This window comes from Rhododendron vialii, chromosome 10a, assembly GCF_030253575.1.
Source record: "Rhododendron vialii isolate Sample 1 chromosome 10a, ASM3025357v1".
In the NCBI taxonomy this organism is placed as follows: Eukaryota; Viridiplantae; Streptophyta; class Magnoliopsida; order Ericales; family Ericaceae; genus Rhododendron; species Rhododendron vialii.
In genome coordinates this window covers 33,733,339-33,756,104 of record NC_080566.1, presented here as the reverse complement: position 1 = coordinate 33,756,104, position 22,766 = coordinate 33,733,339, and the positions used below count along the sequence as shown (strand labels likewise).

The 22,766-nt window shown below is 38.2% G+C and overlaps 2 protein-coding genes across 5 annotated transcripts; one reads left to right on the top strand and one right to left on the bottom strand.

Annotated features, from left to right (window-relative positions):
* Positions 1 to 5,836: 5,836 nt before the first annotated feature.
* On the top strand, positions 5,837 to 13,197 carry LOC131302373 (probable glucan 1,3-beta-glucosidase A). Of its 4 annotated transcripts, none has more exons than XM_058328946.1 (11): positions 5,837 to 5,935; positions 7,111 to 7,236; positions 7,395 to 7,510; positions 7,622 to 7,741; positions 8,930 to 9,115; positions 10,305 to 10,466; positions 10,930 to 11,099; positions 11,193 to 11,348; positions 11,996 to 12,348; positions 12,490 to 12,669; positions 12,877 to 13,197. In XM_058328946.1, the coding sequence occupies exons 2-11, from the start codon at positions 7,137 to 7,139 to the stop codon at positions 12,957 to 12,959; spliced, it is 1,626 nt and encodes a 541-aa protein (XP_058184929.1). In that variant the 5' UTR covers positions 5,837 to 5,935; positions 7,111 to 7,136; the 3' UTR covers positions 12,960 to 13,197. The 4 variants fall into 4 exon arrangements, with proteins under 4 accessions (XP_058184929.1, XP_058184928.1, XP_058184931.1 ...); XM_058328945.1 differs by lacking the exon at positions 5,837 to 5,935 and adding an exon at positions 6,541 to 6,997; XM_058328948.1 differs by lacking the exons at positions 5,837 to 5,935; positions 7,395 to 7,510 and having other exon boundaries at positions 6,545 to 7,236.
* LOC131302372 (uncharacterized) lies at positions 13,062 to 22,592 on the bottom strand. Its single transcript, XM_058328943.1, has 8 exons — positions 22,212 to 22,592; positions 21,849 to 21,965; positions 20,317 to 20,543; positions 20,014 to 20,225; positions 19,794 to 19,896; positions 18,200 to 18,570; positions 15,272 to 15,770; positions 13,062 to 14,341 (listed from the first exon to the last, which is right to left on the bottom strand). Exons 1-8 carry the CDS (start codon positions 22,360 to 22,362, stop codon positions 13,202 to 13,204), a joined length of 2,820 nt encoding a protein of 939 aa, XP_058184926.1. The 5' UTR covers positions 22,363 to 22,592; the 3' UTR covers positions 13,062 to 13,201.
* Between the last annotated feature and the right edge of the window lie 174 nt (positions 22,593 to 22,766).

The window sequence follows — 22,766 nt, the reverse complement described above, 5'->3', positions numbered from 1 at the left end:
AGGTGACAAGAAACGGAGCTTTATTTGTGAGCCACAAACTTACGTGCGATTGCCTGGTTCGGCATCACGTGGAGATGCCACATTATGTCCATACACTTTCTTTTCTTTTCTTTTTTCTTTTTTATGTTTGTGACTTTCAACAGCAGTAATGTAATTGATTCGATACACATCTCATGATAGACACCTCATCAATTTACCGAAGATCAAAATAGTCTTTTTGTTCTGAGAGGTGTTATTGACGACACGTTCTAACAATCTACTTAATGTAAATTCGCTGACATTTTAGAAAAAAATTCTCACCAAATCTGATATGAATAGGACGTTCAATGCAACCTTGTCCTCTTTTTTTATCTGTCCCTCGCGTGTTTTCTTTTCTATTGATCGGATATATTTATCCGGCCACATATACTTCACTCAAAAAAAAAAAAAAACCATTATCAAAATTCCATTTTGTAACTATTGCCTATAATCTAAACAAACAATTATAATTTTAAACGTGGAAAACAAATAGTAGTAGCATTGGAAAAATGTACCCAAACTGTTGACTTGAGGGGGCCTTTTTTGGCTCCATCCTCCTGTTGGCTGTTGCCAAGCACACTACAAGGAGAGCTATCCATTCTCCTGTTCATTAGCACTGTGCCATGTGCTTTGAAGATCCCAGGCGTGGATTTGGAGTAAATGCTTTGTCTAAAGCACGGGGTTGGAACAGGGGTAGTTTTTGGCCTATAAAACGGGCGCCTCTGAGCTCTGTATTCTGAATCTCTCGATCTGAGCGATGTGAGGTCTGTGTATTAGCAATGTACAAATCACAGTGCGTGAGTGTAGAGAGTGAGATAGCTCTTTGTAAATCTCCGGTTATAGTGTGATTGCTCTGTTTACCTCCATGGATGTACCCGATTTTGGAGAACCACTTATATCTCATGTGTTCATGTTTGTGTGCAGTGGCGGAGCTAGGATTTTGTCATCGGGAGGGCCGACTTAACAAACATATATTTTTTATCGGAACGTATAATTATTATATCATAAGATTTTTGTTTTTCAATTCATTACATTTGTACATTGAATTGATTCTTTAGGCTATTTCAACTGTCACGTGCTTATTTTTTATTTATGAAAGAAATTGAGAAATGAAAATGTAAAATAACCAGTTTTTTATCAAATCGAAGCAAAATTATTAAGATTATAAGCAACTATATACAAATAATTATCAATAATATTTAAAATCAAGTATATATAAAATAAAAATTTTAAATCTCGAACGCTCAAGGAGTCAGGGTCGAGGGCCTGGGACATCCTCCGCCCCGGTTTGTGTGTGTATTTTGGCTCTATTTGATCCACTCCAAGCACAACACAAACTGGACCCTAGCAACTTTTCGGCCTAACCAGATGGCCTCAAAAGTTATAACTCAAGTCACAAGTGTGGGGTTTACTTATAGAATTGATTGAGACTTTGGTCTTCAACCAATGTGGGTGTAAAACCATACATGGGTTGTCACAAAGATAAACTCAACGAGCCAAAGAAAGCGAGAAATTTTTCGGTACTGGATGGGTATATCCCACGTGGTACCTGTTCGGTACATTCGGACCGTCTAATGCACTTTTGGACGGTTTTGATAAAAAAAACCTCTCTCTTCTTTCATCTCAACACGTTCTCTCTCTTTTTTCTCTCTCCAAATTCGACCCGTCCAAAAATGCAATTGATGACTCGGATGAGCTAAGGGGGCACCACACCACATGGTACCCACCCGGCACTAAAAAAATTTCCCAAAGAAAACGACTAATTTCGATCCCAATCTTAAGCCTCTAGCTCCCAAGATGGAATACTAGATCAGTAGAAAGAGAGTAGAGGGGGAGTCTAGAAGGGTGTGGGTTAGCTTTCTTTCACAGCTAACGGAGTAGCCCGCCGACGGCGATGGCCCATTAAATGCAAAACGGCCCAGCGATTGGAAGCGGGAGCCTCGTTTATTACGTCACCTCCGTTAGAGAACATTATCCTATTACATCATATCATTGTTCGTAGGGAATCTCACTGTACTTATGGCGGGCCTGAAACTCAAGTCTTAATGTGTTTGTGGTATTAGAAATATGTTTAACCTCAGTAAAAAAAACTATGAGAACTCATACTTGAACATTGTTTAACTAAGTTCGAGTTTTCAACCACTCAACTGTGAAACTAACGCATCCGCTTAGAATTTCAAGTCCTCCACTTGAAAAAGAGGTCCCCATAAAAAGACGTGAATATTACTCACTTCTTTCTATGAATTTAACGGTTCCTTTTGTAGGATTTACTTTTCAATCAAATCATACAAAAGATCAATTTAATGGAATTTCGTAAGTCCTTGATCGGATAACATGTGGGGCTCCGATCTTGATGGTTCGTCCACCTAGCACCTTCGGTTCGGTTGGATCTGGTCCTTGGTCTCCTCGCCTGACCTGCACCACAGAACACGGCTAAAGACCACACCGGAGGGGCTCTGGGATGGCCCTCCGGTGCAAGGATAATTATAGTGCAGAGAGGAAAGCAAAGGACTAGGGTTTTAAGTGTAGAAGATGACGTACCTCTCGAGAGCTGCTATCAAGAGATATTTATAGAGCTATCCTTTGCTTGCCCTCCAAGGATGCACATGTGTGTGACACGCGTCGGCTAATGTCACCTTGCCGTCAGATTAGGGTTTTGTAACCGCCAAAGGAATGAGCTGGCGTCCTCACGTGCTCTCATCCTTTATCTGGTTGCGTAACCGCTCGGATGATGTCATCATCGTCATCATGGCTAAGGTGGTTACGCCCACGTGAATGAGCTGGTAGTATGGCACTGCCGACTGTTCTCATCCGATCACGAGGTAAAAGTATGTCAACAAAATGGCATTTCAGAAAATCACTAGGCATTTGTAGACATTGAAAAGCCATTTTCTATAATCGACCCTTTAAATGTAAAATTTGCTACTAAATACAGTATATACTAGAATATAATTGTCCTTAACTACTTACGATTCAATGTATTTGACCTTACTAAACAAAAATTTTAACGATATGAACATTCCATTTTGTAAGTCTTGATGTAATTAACGGTAATGCAAAAAAAATCAAATTCATTGGACAAAAATGATTCGACCTATTTTTTACCGAGCTTCAATCAACTTGATTTTTTGCATGGACATTATACACTTTAAGATCTGCACAACACTACAAGAAAATGCAAATTTGACGACACAACAAAGTACATTGGCAAAAGTGTATATACGTCGGCAAAGGTATTCACCGACGAAAAATTTGTGTCGGTAAGCTGTCGGCGTTGATATATCGGGAAAGGGTTTCGCCGACTTGAATTATCCTTCAGTGGCAAAAGTATAGTTTCAGCGATGCAAGTTTGCGTCGGCATATCTGTCGGCAAATGGTATCGCGTCGGTAAAAGGAATTTTAAATCAAAGAGAGTGACACTTTTGCCGACGAGATTTTTGCATCGCCAAAAGTCAATTTTAAAAAAATGTACATCTGCTGGTGTTGGGCTTCCGCTTGCCCCAAATTCAATTGTTTGCTTCCGATTGCCCCCCGTTTCGAACTCGAGACCTCAAAGTCTCCACGTCACATGTCTACCAACTGCACCAACTTACATTTCATTAGTAATATTGCAATATCTAATATATATAACCTACACATACAGTTTTTTTTTAAGATTGTGACTTTGGCAACTTCAAAAATTGATAGAAGGGGCTCCAAAACTAAATTGTGTTGATACACAAAACGACGTCGTTTTGGAATCCCTCCATCAATTTCTTTTTTTTATCCTTACATATGCAGTACATATATACAAATATTTTACACTAGATGCATTATTACATACTCTTATATCTTTTTAGGTTTCGTCTGGCATTTTAACTAAGCCAAAAAAAGCTTTTTGGTCCTTATTCAAACAAAATTTGCATTAGTTAGTTTTTTGTCGATTTTTTGAGGATTATTGATTCTTCATTGATGAGAGGTATTTAAAAAGTAAAAAATTACAACCAAATTAAACCCCAATTTTTTTAAATAAAGACCAAAAAATTAATTTATTGACTTATCTTTGTCTTTATTAAAAAAAAAATTAGATTTTAATCGTAATTTTGTACTTTTTATATTTGTCTCGTCATATGAAGAAGCAATAATTCTCAAAAAATCGATAAAAACTAACAAATACGAGATTATATACGTACCTTATATTTACCACATAATATTGTCAATACATACAAATAACACAAACACACACACACATAAATGTATATACTCCATCTGTTTCACAAAAAAAAAAATTTGTCCACAAACTTAGGACCAAAAAAAATACATTTTTTGAAAAAAAAATCAAACTTTCTTTTTCAAAAATTAGTAGATATCCATGTGTTCTTCAATTTTTTTGCCCAAAAAAAAAAAAATTTCAACTTTTACTTTTACCGACACAAAGATTTCATCGCCGAAAGATTTATCTTTTGGCGATGCACATTCTGTCGCCAAAAGTTACTATCACCGACACAAAAATGTCGTCGCCAAAATATTCAACTTTTGCCGATGCCCATTTCATCGCTAGAAAAAAATTTTGTCGGCAAATATTTCGCGGGATAAAATTCCCCGCCAACCTTACTTTTGCTGACAACATTGCCAACGCACTTCTTTTCGTGGCCAAAAAATTTACATTTACCGACATGAAAAACTTTTGCATCGGCAAAAGCTTACTTTTGCTGACGTAAAATGCATTGCATCGGCAAGCAGGTCGCCTTTGGTGCATTTTCTTGTAGTGCAACAAATGGCTTGGGTCGTGAAATAAGGCCGCGACGAGTCTCGTTTTGCGTCACATGAAGAATGACACGAGGGATCATCACATTAAGAGGATTCTGAATCCCGTAAATACCTAAGCATATCTTGACCATATACAATTAAAGCAAAATACACAAAAGTGCTTGTTTAATCAGTACCTGTATTTTAATTAACAGAATGAATCAGCTCATTCATTTACTCTTATACTACTTCTGTTACTCTCCCCGTTTCAAAATGAGTGATTTTAAAAAAAAAAAAACTTGTCATTTTAAAATGACACGGAGTTTTAAAAAGATCACTCATTTTGGAACGAAGAAAGTAGTTTATTCCGCTCATAGAAAACTTCCAATTGGGTTTCAATTTCTCTCGATCAAGCTCGCAATTACGACCACAATTGACCTTTAAAGTCCTACGATAAAAATTCCAATGTTAGCACACAACATCTATTAAATAGAGAAGATTAACACTAAATAGAACAAGTATAGCCAATAAATACGAAGGCAAATCATGCAATTCTAGGCTATTATCAGCAGACAAACAAACAAAAAAACTGTAGTAGAACTTTTGAAGGGGGAGCCGTGGTGGTGGTGCGACGGAGTCAGGGCGGATAAGGGCCGGCCAGTGGAATGAAGGGTGGGGGCGCAGAAAAAAGAGCAGGCCGGGTTTGAAGAATCTCCACAGGAGAAGAATTATATTGTTCGATTGGGCTTAAAATAACGATTTTTCGTTTTTATTATCTTTATGCACGTGAAATTATTACACTGTTCTTCTTATTATAAGAAATTAAATGTAAAAGTAAAGATAGTTTTGCAATTTCACCTAAATTACAACAAAGTGAATAAAAATAAAAGAGGGGTGAGATAATTATTTTCATTGCCGTAATTGGCATTTAAAATTTCCGTTTTTAAGGGTGTTGCAACGGCTGTTTTTTTTTTCAATATTGTATACATAGCATGAATCAGTGGGGTGCCGGGATCAGTGAGGTATAGCGATACCATTTTGATAAGATGTTTTAGAGACCATTCGGCCGACGCCATTTTGATAAGATGTTCAAGAGGTCTTTCGGTTTGAATTGTCGTACTTCTAGCATTTCTGCCACTCCTTTCTCCACTAGAAGGATGGATGAGACTTCGACTCGACATATTCTAAGGTACATGGAATCCCATCGCACTTTTCTCACCCTCTAGTTCTTCTTGTAGACCCTCTCACTCCCTAGTGGCAAATTTTTTTCCATTCAATGTGATCCAGTTGGTTAATACTTGACGTTTTATCGTTCAATATTTGAATTCAAGTCTAGTTCTTAACGTCCTGTTCGGTTTGAGTTTTGAAGAAGATTTTTTAGAATAATAAGTGAAGATAAATAGATAGAGAAAATTTATTGAAGACCGTTCCCAAAGATTTTGGAACACCAAAACGAACAAGGCCAATTGGTGGGGCTAAACCCATTCTTTAGCACTTCGTGAGACTTCAGCATCAGTCCCTGATCTCCTTAGCTATGGCTAAGTTTTTATGGTTTGACCGTCAAAAGTTTTCGGGTCAGTTTACGCACACCTCACTTAATCCCTCTCCCGATCAAATTAAAGGCAAGCCAATCACGACGGAATTAAAGAGTTCACAAGAAATTACTTTCAGCAATGACTGTGTTGTGCGGAGGACAATTCTGCCTCACCAATTTGTGAACTATATTCATTTCGGAGAATAAAAACTTGCCTCTAGTCATCGAAAGAGCACCTGTATATTTCGTACAGATGAGCTCTGTACCATATTACCATTTTAGCATGAGACATGTGAACCCACAGAGGAATCCCAGGCGATCCTGTCTGTGAAGCAGCAGCATAAGACAAACCAATGGATAAGGGGTGGTGGAATGGAACCCCACCACCGCTTTACACCATTTTTCTCCCATTTTGCCAAACATAAAAGCATTCCTTTTCTCACTTTTGTTTTCTCAACCAATCAAGAATCATAGCCCCAAACGAATACGGGAATACCCCAAAATCTCCTAACCAAAGCCACCTTTGCTGTTCCTATGAACACTTTTTCCTTTCCATTACTTGCACCTGGAGTTTCCTTTTTTCTGTTCTTTAATACTGTTTTTGACCCTGTGTTTTGCCATTGTCTATTGTCCAAGATTGCCTCCACAGTTTAACAATATAATAGAGAAATCAACCCATCAAGATCTTGAATTAATTCTTCATGGTTTCTTCAAAAGGTTCTCTTTGGAATTAATTCAGTCACAAGGAAGGCATTACTTATTCTCTCTCTCTCTCTCTCTCTCTCTCTCGGGCGTTTTTGAGAGGATTTGAATAATCATTCTTTCTGCAGGTATATAGTATATTTTGGCTGTTCTGATGTTATCGTGGGCTGCATTTTACATGGAACTTGTTCTCTGCAAATGGGTATTTGCATTTGTTCTTAGTTGTTGGCTCATTTTCTCTGTTGCATGCTCAGGTTAGCTCTATCACTCCATTTTCTTGATTCTTAGCTCTGTCACTCCATTTTCTTCAATTTTTTGCTGGAGAAATGCTTTAATTACATTGTTGGAGGTGATACTAAAGAAACTCAATTTGGATTCTTGATTTATTTATTTATTTTAAATCTGTTTTAAGTGGAGGGAGTACATGGAGATTCAAAAGTAAGAGGAGTGAACTTGGGTGGATGGTTGGTTGTGGAAGGATGGATTAAGCCTTCTCTTTTTGATGGTATTCCCAATGGAGACATGCTTGTGAGCTCTTCTTTTTCTCATTTTTTTGGATGCTAATTTTGGGGTTCTCCTTTTTTTGACTTATTATCTTATCAATTTGGCTAATAATTCATCGATGAAATCTAAATGTAGGATGGAACAGAGGTCCAACTCAAATCAGTGACGTTGCAGAAGTATGTGAGTGCAGAGAACGGGGGCGGGATGAATGTTGCAGTTGACAGAGACATTCCTTCTTCATGGGAAACCTTTAGGGTGAGATGCCTAACCAATTTGCTCATGCTTATGATGTGTTGCTCAAATTTTCTTTTATTTTTACAACTGTTGATTCTGCTAAGTGATGAATTGTCCCAAAAGCTTAAGTTATTAGGAAATGGGCACAACATTGTGAATCAATTTATCAATACGAGCAACTTGTCTTGCAAGTGGAGATGCAAACATTTCTACATAGAGAGAAATAGAATGCAAATGGGAGAGCATAATGCAAACGGGGGGAACAATCGAGAGACTTGAACACAAGACCTCTCAAAACTGCAGCCCTGGTACCTTGCTTTGTTACCAGTTGTCCCTAAAGCTTAAGTTAGGAAATGGATCCAACAATTTGTATTAAGCTATCCGATAGATTTAGCATTGCCTAACCATTTTGCTCATGCTTATGATGTGGTGCTCAAATTTTATTTTCTGTTTTAAATGGTTGATTTAGTGTTCTACTTGGAATTTCGTTTGATCGTAGTATTGTACCAATCCATATTTTGTTTCTGTACCAATTTTGTGCGTGTGTGTGATTCTAGTATATCTAAAGTAGGAAAGTTGTGCATTGACACACACACACACACACACACAAAACTGCACATAATGCTGCTTCAATTTTCAATGTTTGCAACATTAGAAGTCATATCTTTGTGTATCTAGTAGCATGATGTGGGATCTTATTTTAGAAGGCAGTTGTGTATATCTTTGTGCATCTTGAAGCATAATGCGGGATACCATTTCTGTCAGTTGAAAATTGCAACTGTGGTCAAGTATTCAACTCCATTCCAGCCTTCCGAAAAAATCTCGTCTCAGTAACATGAATCAAAGGTGTTTGAGGAGGCATTGTTGTAAAAACCCAATTGGTGTTTTGTGAAATTCCACTATTTAGTTAAATCACGTAGGTGGTAATGGTTTCTTCTTTGGCCATTGAATTTACTGAAAGACCATGAAGCATGACTGTGCCTTGCAATTTACCCAGAGGTTTCATTTCCATCAATGAATTCATGTAAGTTTGCTAACACAATGATGTCCTTCCACATGCACTTGCAGTGTCTTAATTTAGGAGTCACCATATGGCATCTTAAGTAAACATGATATGAAGATTGATTCTTAGGAGTCACTATATGGAATGTTAACTTATGTAAGTTTCTACTTATAAAGAGTGGTTATAGATTAATATGTTTTCTGCAGTTGTGGAGAGTATCTGAGACAGAATTTCAGTTTCGCACCTCTCAAGGCCAATTCCTGACTTGTGATGGCAATGGGGGCTCCGTCTCTGCTACAGCAGAATCACCATCAAGAACAGAAACGTTTTATGTCGAACAAAATAACAAGGGTAGAATTCACCTTAAACTTATGAGTGGGATCTATCTTCAGGTACAATGTATTAACCATTTAGTTTTGTGATTTTTTGTGTGTGGAAAAGCTCTTATTGCCTGGCAGACATAGATAAGGATCATGTCGTATCACTATCTTAACCACCTGATATTCCATTATCTTAAGTTCTTAACCACCTGATGTTCCTAGCTTTCTGTGGTTCAAGTGAGAAAAACCACTGAATATTATTTTGTGGGCAATGGTTGCTACCAATGATGAGATGTTTTGTTCCTGTAGGACAATTAACAAGCCATTGCTTATGCCAATGTTAGAATAAGACACTGACCTCTTGGTGCACTTTCATTCCAAAATGACAAATTAAGCTATTGAGAGAGGTCCGAAATTTTTTTGCTGATGGCTTCGTATAAAAACTTTAGGAAGGAACAAATGAAGAGGACATAATGGATGAAATCTGGAAGGAGTGGAGTTGGCATGAAAAAATGTGAACGAAGGGGCCATTATGCTGGTGTTTCATCGTTCATTTGAAGAATAAGAAACCATATTATTATTCGGTTCTCCAATTCTTAAGTAAATTATGCTCCCAAATTGAGATGTTATAGAAATTAGATATGCATGTTTGTTATACCAGCCTACAGCTGGTCACGTTACTTGAACTCAAAGGATTCGCATTCCAGGTACATAAGCTTATGCCATGGCAATGCTAAGACTTCTAAACATGACAATGGAAGTTTGTGCCAGTTTGTGCCTATAGGCCGCCACTTTCTTTGAATAAGGCCAAAGGTTAGACAAGTGCTTAGTACAACATCTCTGACTCATTATATTGTAGACACACAAAGACTGGCTTTCGTAGTATAATTTCGCTTCAGGTACTTGGTGTATTGAAGAATGTGAATTTCAGAAGCAATTGGGAAATTTTGCGGAAGCATATGATTCCTGGAATATGAGTTGCACAGTTTGTGCTTGAGCAGCAACTTGTTTATTATGCCATATGGTATGGCGATCCTACAACTATTTACCTTAAACAAAAAGGTCCTGCCGTGGTTAAACATCAAGCCGTTAAGCAGTTATTAAGGTTAAACATACAAGATAACTGGGCCAAATGCTTGCCTACTAGACCCTCTAACTGTTTCAGCTGGCATTTTTTTAGTTGCATAGTTGAAATGAATCTGTTTATGACCTTGAAATTGCTAAGTTATAGAACATGATACTTTTATGCTTTACTTGTTAGGCTACTTCAATAGCAAACCAACTCACAGCAGACTATCCAGGGACACCGGGATGGGATGATAATGCAGCCACTTTTGATATGACGATTGTAGCAAATAACTTGCATGGAGATTACCAGTTTGCCAATGGTTATGGTCATGATAAGGCAAAAGAAGTGCTAAAGGTGAACATTTTTCCACCGCGATGTTTTTTTTGTCAAGCTTCGTCAACCTCAGGAAAAATCGCTAAATGAGCTTTTGAGTACTCTCTGAAGGACAACTGCACTGAAATAAGAATACCAAACCCGCTGGGAGGTTATTTCACGAATGACATTAGGCCTGTTTTTTGTTATCCAGTTCTACCAAGAGTTAGTGACTGAAAGGAGACACTTCAAATGTTTTTTAACTATGTATAAAACATCCGTGTTTGAAGACTTTGTTTACCTTAAATAACTTTTGATTGTAAAGGTATTGTTGCTTTCATTTAGTGTTCTTATTCTGCCCCATTACGTATTACTAACTGCCTTTGCACTTGACTGAGAAGAGTGGACCTTCTGGGTATCATTTTCTAACGTTAAATATGAAAGAACAACTTTTAGTTTGTGCAATTCAATTTCTCTATTTAACACATATGGTTGGACATTCCAGAAGCACCGAAACAGCTTTATCACTGTGGAAGACTTCAATTTTCTGAATCGGCACGGAATAAATACTGTGAGGATTCCCGTTGGCTGGTGGATAGCTTTCGATCATAATCCACCGGCTCCTTTTATTAGCGGTAGTTTGGAAGCTCTCGATAGTGCGTTCTCATGGGCACAGTAGGTCTTGCTTTTGATCTCTTCCCTTTACAGATTGCTTGGCTTTTAGAGGTGTATTTCATTCTTAGTTCTAAACTTGGATTTTTTATGCAGATCTTATAACATAAAGTGTATAATTGACCTTCATGCGGCTCCGGGCTCTCAAAATGGGAATGAACATAGTGCAAGTAGAGATGGTTCAACTGGGTGGTCTACATCTCCAGATAGCATCTCACAAACATTGGACGTTATAGAATTTCTAGCTTCCAGGTAATATTGCAGTCAATTTTCGTGATGATCAAGACTCCTCGGTAGGCTTCTATGGAAATAGGGACTGCTACTACCCCAGCAATTTATGTTTGGGAACATAAGTTCAGGATCACCATACAACTTCTCAAATAGACAATTTAGCAATCCAAAGTGATCTCTCACTGTTTTTCCGACAAATCAAAAGTTATAAACTAACAATCTACAAGTAGCATAGTTTTTGCAAGACAAAATTAAACTTGAGTCGTTATGACCCTCGAAATCTTTTTTGCATAAACAAATAAAGACAATTTTGTTTGTCGGTGGATGACATAGCTATACAGTATAAAGCTACCTGAGTACATGTCTTCTTGATGATCACTTTGTAGCTATGAAGCACTTAATATATAATGGCTGTAGTTCATTACCAAAGCCATCACTGAACTATGCCTTCCAAATCTCACTCACTTGTTCTTTAATGTCTTTTGGTTGTTGCATGGCCTGTTAATGAGAAATCTTGAAATCAGTGAATTTCGTTTCACTCTCTGAACACCATTGGTTTGTTTCTTTACGGAGTACAGTTATTCCAATGGCAGTTTTCTATCTTTTATTTTCATTTTTCCGGTATAGTAAATATTAAGGTAAAGGAAAATGAGAACTTTCTTCTGCAGGTATGCCAAACATCCTGCCTTGCTGGGAATTGAACTACTAAACGAACCATCGGCAGCCAATGTTCAGCTGGATATCCTAATTTCATATTACAAACAAGGGTATCAAATTGTTCGGAAATACTCATCAACTGCTTATGTGATTGTTTGCCAAAGAATCGGGAATGCAGATCCGCTCGAACTTTATCAGGCTAACATAGGCTCGTCAAACATAGTGTTGGATTTGCATTACTACAATCTCTTTGACACTTTCTTCGTCAACATGAGCTCTATAGACAATATCCAGTTCATTTATAAGAGCAGAGAAGCACAATTACAGGCTCTAAACGGTGCAAATGGTCCACTTGTTTTTATCGGTAAGCCAAGATTCCCATTTCAATTCTATTCTCTCCAATTGAGCTTTCTCTGATGTTCTACACCAGATTATTGACTATAATGTCAAACTCATTCCTTCAGCATCAAACATGGTTTAGTTTGACAAAAGTTCAACATTGCAGGGGAGTGGGTGAATGAATGGAATGTGTTAAATGGAACTCAAAGGGATTATCAAGATTTCGGGCGAGCCCAATTAGAGGTCTATAATGCAGCTTCCTTCGGATGGGCTTATTGGACGCTAAAAAATGACAGAAAGCACTGGGATTTTGAATGGAACGTTCAGAACAATTATCTTGAACTGGGTAATTTCTAGGATTTCCCGTCATTCTCTTGAGAGAAAAATACACATACGTGCAAACAGTCTCTTGCCTACTTGTGTTATTTTTCTAGTTATTAGTTTTCCCCTACTAAATCATCACGTCAACTTTTGGTTTATCTTCTATGGAGAATGAGCAATCTTTGGGTTTATTTCGAGTTGTGACCATTTGTATCGAACATATTCTATGCAGGGCATTCATCGGATGTGAAAACGTCAAATGTTTTAGCGTTGCTTGGACTGGTGTGCAGCTGCATCTTTCTGTGTATATTGTGAAAGATTGACGTCGCCTCTCAATTCAAGAAGAAAATCTAAATACAGATGTTCCTTGGCCTCTGCAACTCGACCATTGCTCTCTTATGTTGCGAAAACGTAATGTTGTAAGAGCAAAGAGATGCAATTCACACAAAACCTGAATGATGCTATGAAAGCATTGGGGCTACAATTTCTTGCACTCTCAAATAATACAAGGAGGAAATTTTGTATGTGGTTTCTCCAATGTGAATTTGATCTTTTATCTAGAGCCATGTCTTGTACACATGAATATAAACTCTCTTGACTATCTGGCCCACTGTAAAATACCCTATAAAAAGCACAACCAAAAATCCAAAGTACGACAGCGGCAAGGTCGTAAAACCCATCACATCTCCAATAGATGTGCACGAAATGGAAATTCCAATCGCAGATATCACAACCGTGGAACAAATCACAGGCCACGAGGCGATCTCTTGAATGAAGGGGATCTTCTCCGTCCTGATCAAATGTATAATCAGGGTTTGCATGAGAAGCCCTTCGACAAACCAAGCGGAACGGAAGAGTGGCTCAGAATCGGGCCTGTAGTAAAACCAAATGAACAGAAGGGCTGATATGTCACAGAGAGAGCAAACAGGTCCATTCCATAATATGAAAGTGGCTAGGCCTTTCAATGACCATTTCTGCGGTGTTTTCACGTAATCTTCTTCCATATTGTCCCATGGAATCGCAATCTGACCCACATTGTACAAGAAGTTCTGTGTGACAAGCTGGCGTGGCGTCAATGGCTCATATCCAAGAGCCAGAGTCGCGATGAGAAGAGAAAGAATGCTTCCAACATTGGCTACGACGGACATCTTTATATACTTCATCGTGTTTGCAAAAGTGAGCCTTCCCCTCTCAACTCCAGCGACAAGGACGTTGAGGTCTTTTTCCAATAAGATGATATCAGCAAAATCTTTTGCAATTGATGCTCCTGAATCCACCGTTATCCCCACATTGGCCGCATCAAGGGCGAGAGAGTCATTCACTCCGTCTCCCAAGAACCCAACAACATGTTCTCCAACTGTCTGCAATGACTGCACTACTCGAAGTTTCTGAGTGGGTGTGAGCCTGGCCAGAACTGTTGATCTTTTGACAGTCTCATGGAAGGAGTCTTGGTTGAGTAACTCAAGATCGGGACCTGTTACGACATGGGTGGTTCTGATGCCGACTTCTTTGCAAATCCGTATTGCTAGGGAGAGCGAGTCACCTGTCAATACCTTAGCTTTTACTCCCTTCTCTGCCAACCGCCAAAGTGCTTGCTTAGCAGAGTCTTTTGGTGGGTCAAAGAAAGAGATAAGGCCAAGGAAAACCATGTCACATTCGACAGTCTCATCATAGATCCCAGTACTACTTCTTCTTTGCTGTAGCAGGGAGAACAGAATCATATGTTACCAATTTGCCCAATGATAACACAGTATTTAAGAGTTATGAATACAGAGGTTCATCCAATGTAGGTTATATCTACCTTACTGTTGTTTCCCTACCACGAAGAAGAAGCAGAATACAGATGCATCAAAGTTGTCCTGTCGCTAAAGGTTAGATGGTAAGGGTTACAAGTCTATTAAAAAAAACCCAAGTATCTGCAGCCCTCGGCTAAGTCATGCAGACTTGGATCTGCGACACGCATGTCTAGTTCTATGGCACTATCTGGCAACATACTACATAACATTAAAGCACGCAATTCTAAGGTAAATGGAATCTCCTCTAGTTGGTACTCTGAGTGAACTTGACCAAAGCATTGATGAGTCTTCATATTCGATGTCATTGTTTATGTTCCAAGCATTCCAGAAGTTTTGCACCAACTAATATGTAGTTAGAAACTGAGATGATAATCCAAGCATATTATAAGGTGCCTACACGTTTTGCTTAACCAATATCCACATGCATAAAATACAGCGTACAAGAATATATCCTCCTACCTGTACATACTTGCATACAAGATTTGCTACACTGAACTAAATTTTCATGTTGAAAAGTTATAATTACATCAAGTTTATTAACAAGTGTGAATAAGCTAGACAACACCTGAAAGCACGAACATGCATGTTAAATCTCTATGGATTGCAAACACAAAGTAAAGGCAATAGATTCATTGCCCAGCAATACTTGGCCATACTTAGAGCAACAGATCCGTTTTCTGTCTTACTGCAGGGACAACTAAATAGATAACTTCCTCGACTTTTTGTCCATATGGCTATTTTAGAACTCATGGAATGGGAAAGTATTAGCTGAAAAAGAACTGAAAGCAAAAAGTAAAAGCATGAGGGTGATAGAAGGAGAATCAGACGCACCGTTTCTAGCCTTTTTATTGCAACTCCTAGAACCCGCAGTCCATCATTGCTTAAATCTTCTCCCATATTCAGAATCCTCTGATGGTCTTCTTCAGAGAAATTTGCAATTTCACCCCTATCAACATGTTCAATACAGGAGCAAACTCTTAGTACTTCTTCTAGTGCTCCTTTAGTTATCAAAATCCTGTTGAGGGTATGGTTGCTCTTGTGTTTGACATTCAAATCAGTCTCCAAGACGACAGATACTCTTCTTCGTGTAAAATCAAAAGGTATCTCATCCACCTTTGTCCACTTGGATGGCTCGAATCTATATCCATTTGTAAATACGTAGGCCAAAATTGCATCATCCAAAGGATATTTCTGTTCAGTCTTGAAGTAAGAGTTGAGGAAACCAAAGCATAAAACTTTTTCCTTGGTTGAGCCCCAACTATCAAGATGATTAACCATCATTGCGCTGTTCATGGTAAGAGTACCGGTCTTGTCCATGCACAGGATATCCCTACAATAGAAGCGCAAAAAAGCAAAAAAGAACAGTTTAAGCTAAGAAATGACAAGTGCTTGAACAAAAATTCCAGCAAGGTTAAGCATCAAATTTCAGTATGTTTCACTTTTGAGCAATAGGAAACAATCACGCTTGATTGGACTGAAAGAGTATATGATGAAAACTATGTCTTTTCGATGTTCATGGATGTTATAGATGCCATGTATCCAGTCAATAATCGGAAGGCCCGACTTCCTCCTAAAATCTTTCCTGACATAACGCAGGTTACTTGTGAGGTGAATGGAATCAAAATAATTACTTGTGAGGAGGTGAATGGTATCAAAATAATTTGTGAGCTCCTAGTACCATTCTTTGACTCACTCAACCTTCATTTTAAGGGGTAGGCAGTAAAAGCTTAACTGTTCTTTGGCCTTACCATTTCTAGTGCAAGGACACAGCAAAGCACATGATCTTCATTCCTTCAAGTCTCTGTTTTTCTTTTCTATCTATACCATGGATTGTGAGCTATATTAGGTATCAATCTATGAAAGTACCGAAATACAAAAGTGATCCCCGTATGCATGCCAGACAAGCTGGGGAAGCGGCGGAACAAATATCGGATATGCCAAGTTATTTAATTTTCTTGATTTTGAGTAGGGGACATGCCAGGGAGGCACCGGGGACAACGTGTCTCAAGTAAGACACAAACGGGGACACATTGAGCATCAGTTCATAAATTTAGGAACTTAATTTGGAGGTTAAATTCTATATTAAAAAGTAAAAGGCAAGAAGCTTGAATACAAAGACTTCAATCCCATAAAACCCTCTTTCTAATTGATCAAGTAGGCCCTCTTCAATTTCTCCACTCCCTCTCCAAACAACACTTGCTTGTCCTAATCTCTTAGGAATGGATGGTTATATGTTTTGATGCTTTGCTTGGTTTGTATTGATAGTTATTCACTTATTGCTTAAGGATAATTCAATTGCTTATCAGTTTCTGAATGTTGTAAAGAACTATTGATACATTGAATTGTCACTTATGCCTCGTAGTTTGTCTGTTTGATGGATCATCTATCAATCATGTATGTAAATTAGTTTTAAATTTCATAGGTTTTGTTGCTTCTGGAGACAATATCATACAAATAACAATAAACGCATAAAAAAGATTACTTTTGTTGTGTCCCTTCTGTGTCTATATAACAATTTTTCAGAATTTTCGTGTCACTTTGTCGTATAAGGTTTCGTGTTCGTGTCCTTATCCGTTTTCTTAGGCATGCACTAACACTATGTCTGCCAAGAGCTTTAGGAGTATTCCAGGAGCTGTGGAAGTGCAAAGTGAATTTTAGGAGCCCTGGAAGTGCCTATGCAATTATGATGCAACTTGCCAGTGTCCTTTAACTTCTATGAATTGCATACTAAAATGCTGTGTTAACATACAAAACAACTCCTCGTGAAATGTTCTCAGGCTGTCTAACTAAATACTATGTCAGCCATCAGAAAAGTAGTATCAGGGCCCCCTTTGGACTGGTTAAATCTCTTTTTATCGTTTACTTCATTTTTCGATTTTTAGGCTCAGAAGATTAACTAGTGTCAACTATTTCCCGACTGTTCTATTACTAGTATCTTTGTTTTCTGCAACACTCTTGAAATTTTCCAAATCCCAACTGAAATCGGGCTTAACTCATCGAACCTATCCGATTCTCTATTTAATCAGACCCATCAACAATAGGGGAATGCTGATGAACTGATATAGCCAGCAACCCAAAGGACACATTCGTTTGCAAGAACAAAGGTAGTTGCAGGATGAAAAGGGAAGGAGCATGGTAAAGGTAACTAAGCATGAAAGTAAAGGAAGGAACAGAGTACTTCATCTTAGCATTATTCCCTCACCTAAGGATAATTGGGGTGTTTGAAGGACAAAATTGTAAAAGAAATGCCTTTTTCCCCACTCCCCTCCCAACCACAAAACAATAGAAACTCTAACTGAGCATTCCCTTTTCGTCCACAGAATCCTTCTTCCCGTTTTTCTCAAGGGATGTCATTGCATTAATCGTAACATATTACTAACATACCTCTTGGATACAGTAGACATAAGTGGGGAAGGTCATTTCTTATTTCAAAAAAGGGGTCAGGAAAAGTGAATCCATTTCCGAATTAAGGATCCTTTATTTTTAAAGGGTGTTGCTAAAACACAATCCTCTGCAATGTCAATAAGGTAAAAAAAGGAAGGCCAAAATAAATGGAATTTTCGATGCACATGTCATACACAAATGCACTTTCACATTCATTCAATGCACTTATCGCACATAGTATCGCACTTTTTCAAGCTCATGACAGACTACTGGAATATTTTGAGCATTTTTCATCAATTGACAGTATATGTATGTTTGTTTATTTCACTGTCATCAAATATGTTTCTACATAAAATGAGATTACTAGGAACTTACATGGATCCCATGTCTCGTATGGCAGTTAAGCTTTTGACGATGCACCTATCTTTGGCCATAGCAAGTGCTCCTTTGGCAAGACTAGTGTTCACAATGAGGGGAAGCATCTGAGGAGTGAGTGCACTTGCAACCGAGATCCCAAAAAGAATACTCTCAGTCAAATCATCAGATGTAATGTAATCGGCTACGACTATAACTGCGACTGCTACGAGCATAAAACTGATAAGAACATAAGATATACGCCGAATCCCTTTCTCAAAGTCATCTGGTGGCTTATGCTTCCCTATATTTGAAAACATGGTACTCATATAAGTCTTGGGTCCAGTGGAAACAACTAGACCAGTTCCACTACCTGATATTACACTTGTCCCCTGAAATTAAACGTAAAAAACTTTTTAAAAAAAATGTTGCTCGTTCATATCTAAGCAAAGCAGAGAATAAAAATTAGGGCATGCCGTATACCATAAGGTAAGACATTATGATGTACAACCTCACTATAGAGTGCAGAATATTGGAAAGATCATTTTTTTCATTAGTTTCTTATAAAAAGCAATTAGAGCACTATATGTTACCCCCTTTGTCCTTTTTTTAAGTGTACCTTATGAAAAGATGTGCAATTTTTGGATAAAAAAATAGTACTTCCGTGCATAATTTTTAAAATTTCTTTGCACCAAATTAAAGATCTCAATTAGTTCTTAAATTGGTGCAAATAAGTTATGAAAATTATGCACAGAAGTACTTTATTTTGTAATCAGAAAATTGCACATCTTTCGTAAAGGACAGATAAAAAGGAACAGAGGGTGTACATGCAAAATAAGACCAACTATATCAAAGTTTTAAGGCAACCATGTGCCAGACAAAAATAACGGAGCCCCAAATGTTCAGATAACATGTTGAAGATGCCACAAAATTAACATCGTAACCACTTTTAAAATAGCTTCAAAGTTGAGATATTGTCTAGAAGATGACATAAAATTAACCTCGGAGACACCTTTCATAAGTTTCAAGAAGTAGATAGTTTTCAACATGGACAAGTATATTGAACATGTAGTTGTCAATTAAGAAACACAGACACTTCTACAAAGTAGCCGTTTTCATCAGAGTCGGACATTAGACACCTGCGTCAGACACTACACCTCTTGAATACTCGCAAAAGCATGTCCGATGCTCTTCTACATGTCTTATTCAGAAGTCATAACATCAGATACTTTTGTGGACACTTCAAGTACCATAAATCTCTCTCAACATTTTACGTTTGGATTTTCTACATGTGACCACACAACAATCATACAAGGATGCTACTGGATTTTTGTGTTTCTCAGCTCATTGCATGGCGTCACTTTCTCCTTATGTTCTCTTTCAAGATAAAGGTGTGGTTTTTGGTAAGATTGGTGTTTGGTCACACGTCCTTCACCATATCTGTTCGAAAGAGACTCCAAGAGACATTAGTAGTTGCAAGATACACCGAATAGCACAGAGTCACAAATCTTGGCTTGTTAATTTGTTAAATGTGATAGTAGGAATACTGGTTATTGAACTAAAGCTATAAATCAAACTGCAAAGGGAGGACAATGCTCAGAATAATTGATATTACCATGAAGCATATATTCTTCAAATCTAACAAAGGTGTGCTCTGATCTTCTCTTATGTCAGCTGTTTTCTCAGTTGTTCCAAACTCTCCTGTTAATGAGGACTGGCTGTTCAAGAAGCAGTATGTGATCATGTGATCTAAAATTGATTATTGGGCAAAAGTAAACAATTCACGAAAGAACTCACTTATCTATAAAATGGAAAATGCAATCCGGGAGCCATACCTTACAACTAAGTGCTTCGAAGTTAGTAGCCTAACATCACCAGGAAAAAGGTCGCCCGGTTCAAAAATGACAATGTCGCCCGGAACAACATCTCTTTGATCAACTTGAACCAATAATTCAGTTTGAACAACTCTTCCAGCACACCTTTGTACTTTAATTGGGCATTTTACAAATTCAGAGAGCCTCATTGCTGCCTTTGAACTGCTATACTCCTGATAGGCAAACGGAGAACACAATAAAACAATGCTTGAGCCACAGACATTATAGCATCTTTCTGATTGGACTAACTAAAGTAGGAAGTACCTGGTAAAATCGGAGGGACACACTAATGAAGACCAACCCGAGCATGATGCATCCATTGGTAGCATCATCAGCTATGTAGGAGAGTGCCGACAAAACGATCAAAATAATGTTGAAAGGGTGAAAAAATGCATTCCACAGAAGATGCCACCAGCTCGGAAAAGTGTATTCAACAGGAACATTTGGGCCGTTTTCCTGCAATCGTCTCTCAGCTTCAGTGAAGCTCAAGCCTGCAGGAAAGTAAAACAATTAGTATCAGATTCAATAAATGGCACTTGGAGTAGGTTTTAAGAGGTGACCTATTTCCGCACTAAAATTATCAAAAAGAAACTAAACCAAAAGGGTCAAGGGGATATCCTTGAAAATCCATACATCAAAAACCACAACAGGACCATCCATACCCCGAAGCCACAAGAGAAAATCCCCAAACCATCAAGAAAAGGCTAGCCTAAAGTCTAAACATGTTTGCGCACATACTGAGGGACCACGTAGTCCAGACATAAAATTTGATTATCTGCCAACGAAGGCATATTCCTCCATGAGCAAGGCATATTCCTCCATGAGCACAGACAAGCCTTGATCTCGTCCAAGATCTTCCTCGTCAAAGCTGCGGAGTCCATTCCTAGCTTCTTGAATATCCTTCCATTTCGTTCCTTCCATATGTAGTAAATGGTAACAGCTAAGCCTAGATAATAGATTGAATGTCTTGTGGAGTACACTATGCAGTTTTGAATCCCTGAGGAGATTCCAGAGACCAGGTTCAAAGCTTTACTACCAACACCACATTTGAGCCTAACTGCCTCACATACTTCAGTAGCAAACTGGCTCTCAAAGAATAAGTGGCTATGAGATCATTCCTCCAAGGCACAAGACACAGCTCCTGTCATTTCTAATCCCCCAAGCAGCCAATCTATCTCTTGTAGACAGTCTACCATGAATGGCCGCCCACTTGATGAAGGCCCATCTTTCACATTTCCTATTTACTCTTCTTTACTTCTACAAGACAAAAATCCTTATCGTTCTCACTAAAGTACAAGTTCCAGAACCTCAAATTTGAACTCATGTCAATATGTCATGAGGGGCATGACAGTTTAATGATGATTTTATCGTCTATGGGCTGGTGTAGTCATTTATACTTCAAAAATGACGATTCTTTTCTTTTTTACTTGCTAACGAAGTTAATGAACTTTCCATTACGGGATCAATTGTTCACATGTGAAGCATAACATCAAACCTAGCACATATAAAGCTCCTCTTCCCGGGACTTTACTCTTTTTCAATTGTCCATGTATCTAATACTGGTGTTCCCTAGGTAAACTGAGCCTGTGCTATCATTATGGATCAAGCAGTGAATGCTTTATCTATCCTTGGTAGACAGAAAACATTTAATCAAACATTGGGTGGACCTTTCTGCCAAAACACCTCAATTTGGAATAGAAACAATAAAATGAATTCCATTCAAGACATTATCTCCACCGATTCTTTAAACCACGATTAATCAAACAAACAGAAAAGCATTGATTTAAATCACTCACCCCTTTCAGTAGATCGAACATACTCGAACACAATGTCTTTTTCCGACTGTGCCAACGCATATAACCATGAGTACACCTTCTCTTCTGCTTCGGTCCGCGATCCACCATCAATTTTACCTACGCATTCGAAATGTATACCACAAACCCATCACAAATTCAACTAAAAAAAAATGTCGTTTTGTGAAATTTTTTTAGCTTCTCGTAAAAAGGATTGTAGGAGTAATCATTTGACTCAACGAGAGGAATCCGAAAAATATACACAAATGGATTGAATTTGAAAACATTCAGATAGTACTGCTACACCCACAAAAGGAAAACACTAATCAGACATAATTGTCAAAGAAAGACACAATCGGTTATTACTTGCAGACATGAATCGCCGGAGAATACGAAACACAGAAGTCTTGAACCCATTCGGTTGCGCATTCTGTTCAACGAGGTTTTTGCGAACTGGGTCTGAAGATGATGGGTTTCCTTGGCTACTTCCCGAGAAGAATTTGAAACCGTTTGACATTCCTTTGAAAACTGTGGACTGATTGGAGACAGATAAATGAGGGATTGTAAATACGACGGGAAAGAATTCTAGAATAGGATAGACAGATTGAACGCATGGTTTTTGGGGGTTAAAGATTTGAAGAGAAGGTAGAGAGAGAGAGAGAGAGAGAGAGAGAGAGATGAATCCAGTTTTATTAATCTTTTCTTTGTCTCTGTGTTGCTGTGGGAGTTCCCTCTTCCTCAAGCGTCAGTCTCAACTACCAAGTTCATAAGACGGTTAGGTGCTTTATGTTTGTTAGTGGGGGGGTTTTTTTTTTTTGTCTTATCTCTTATGTGCATATAGAGATAAAAAATACTCGTAATACTGGGATTAATAATCCTGACAATCATTTCGGGAACCTATGCTCAAGTGGCTGTCAGTAA

Excerpts from the sequence above, each read along its gene's own strand:
- LOC131302372 (XM_058328943.1), bottom strand. The coding sequence starts at position 22,362 with ATGTCAAACGGTTTCAAATTCTTCTCGGGAAGTAGCCAAGGAAACCCA. Across the intron at positions 21,966-22,211 it reads CCGGCGATTCATGTCTGCAA|GTAAAATTGATGGTGGATCG; the intron begins GTAATAACCGAT and ends TCGAATGCGTAG. Across the intron at positions 15,771-18,199 it reads ATACGAGACATGGGATCCAT|GGATATCCTGTGCATGGACA; the intron begins GTAAGTTCCTAG and ends CTTCTATTGTAG.
- LOC131302373 (XM_058328946.1), top strand. The coding sequence starts at position 7,137 with ATGTTATCGTGGGCTGCATTTTACATGGAACTTGTTCTCTGCAAATGG. Across the intron at positions 10,467-10,929 it reads AGGCAAAAGAAGTGCTAAAG|AAGCACCGAAACAGCTTTAT; the intron begins GTGAACATTTTT and ends TGGACATTCCAG. Across the intron at positions 12,670-12,876 it reads GAACAATTATCTTGAACTGG|GGCATTCATCGGATGTGAAA; the intron begins GTAATTTCTAGG and ends TATTCTATGCAG.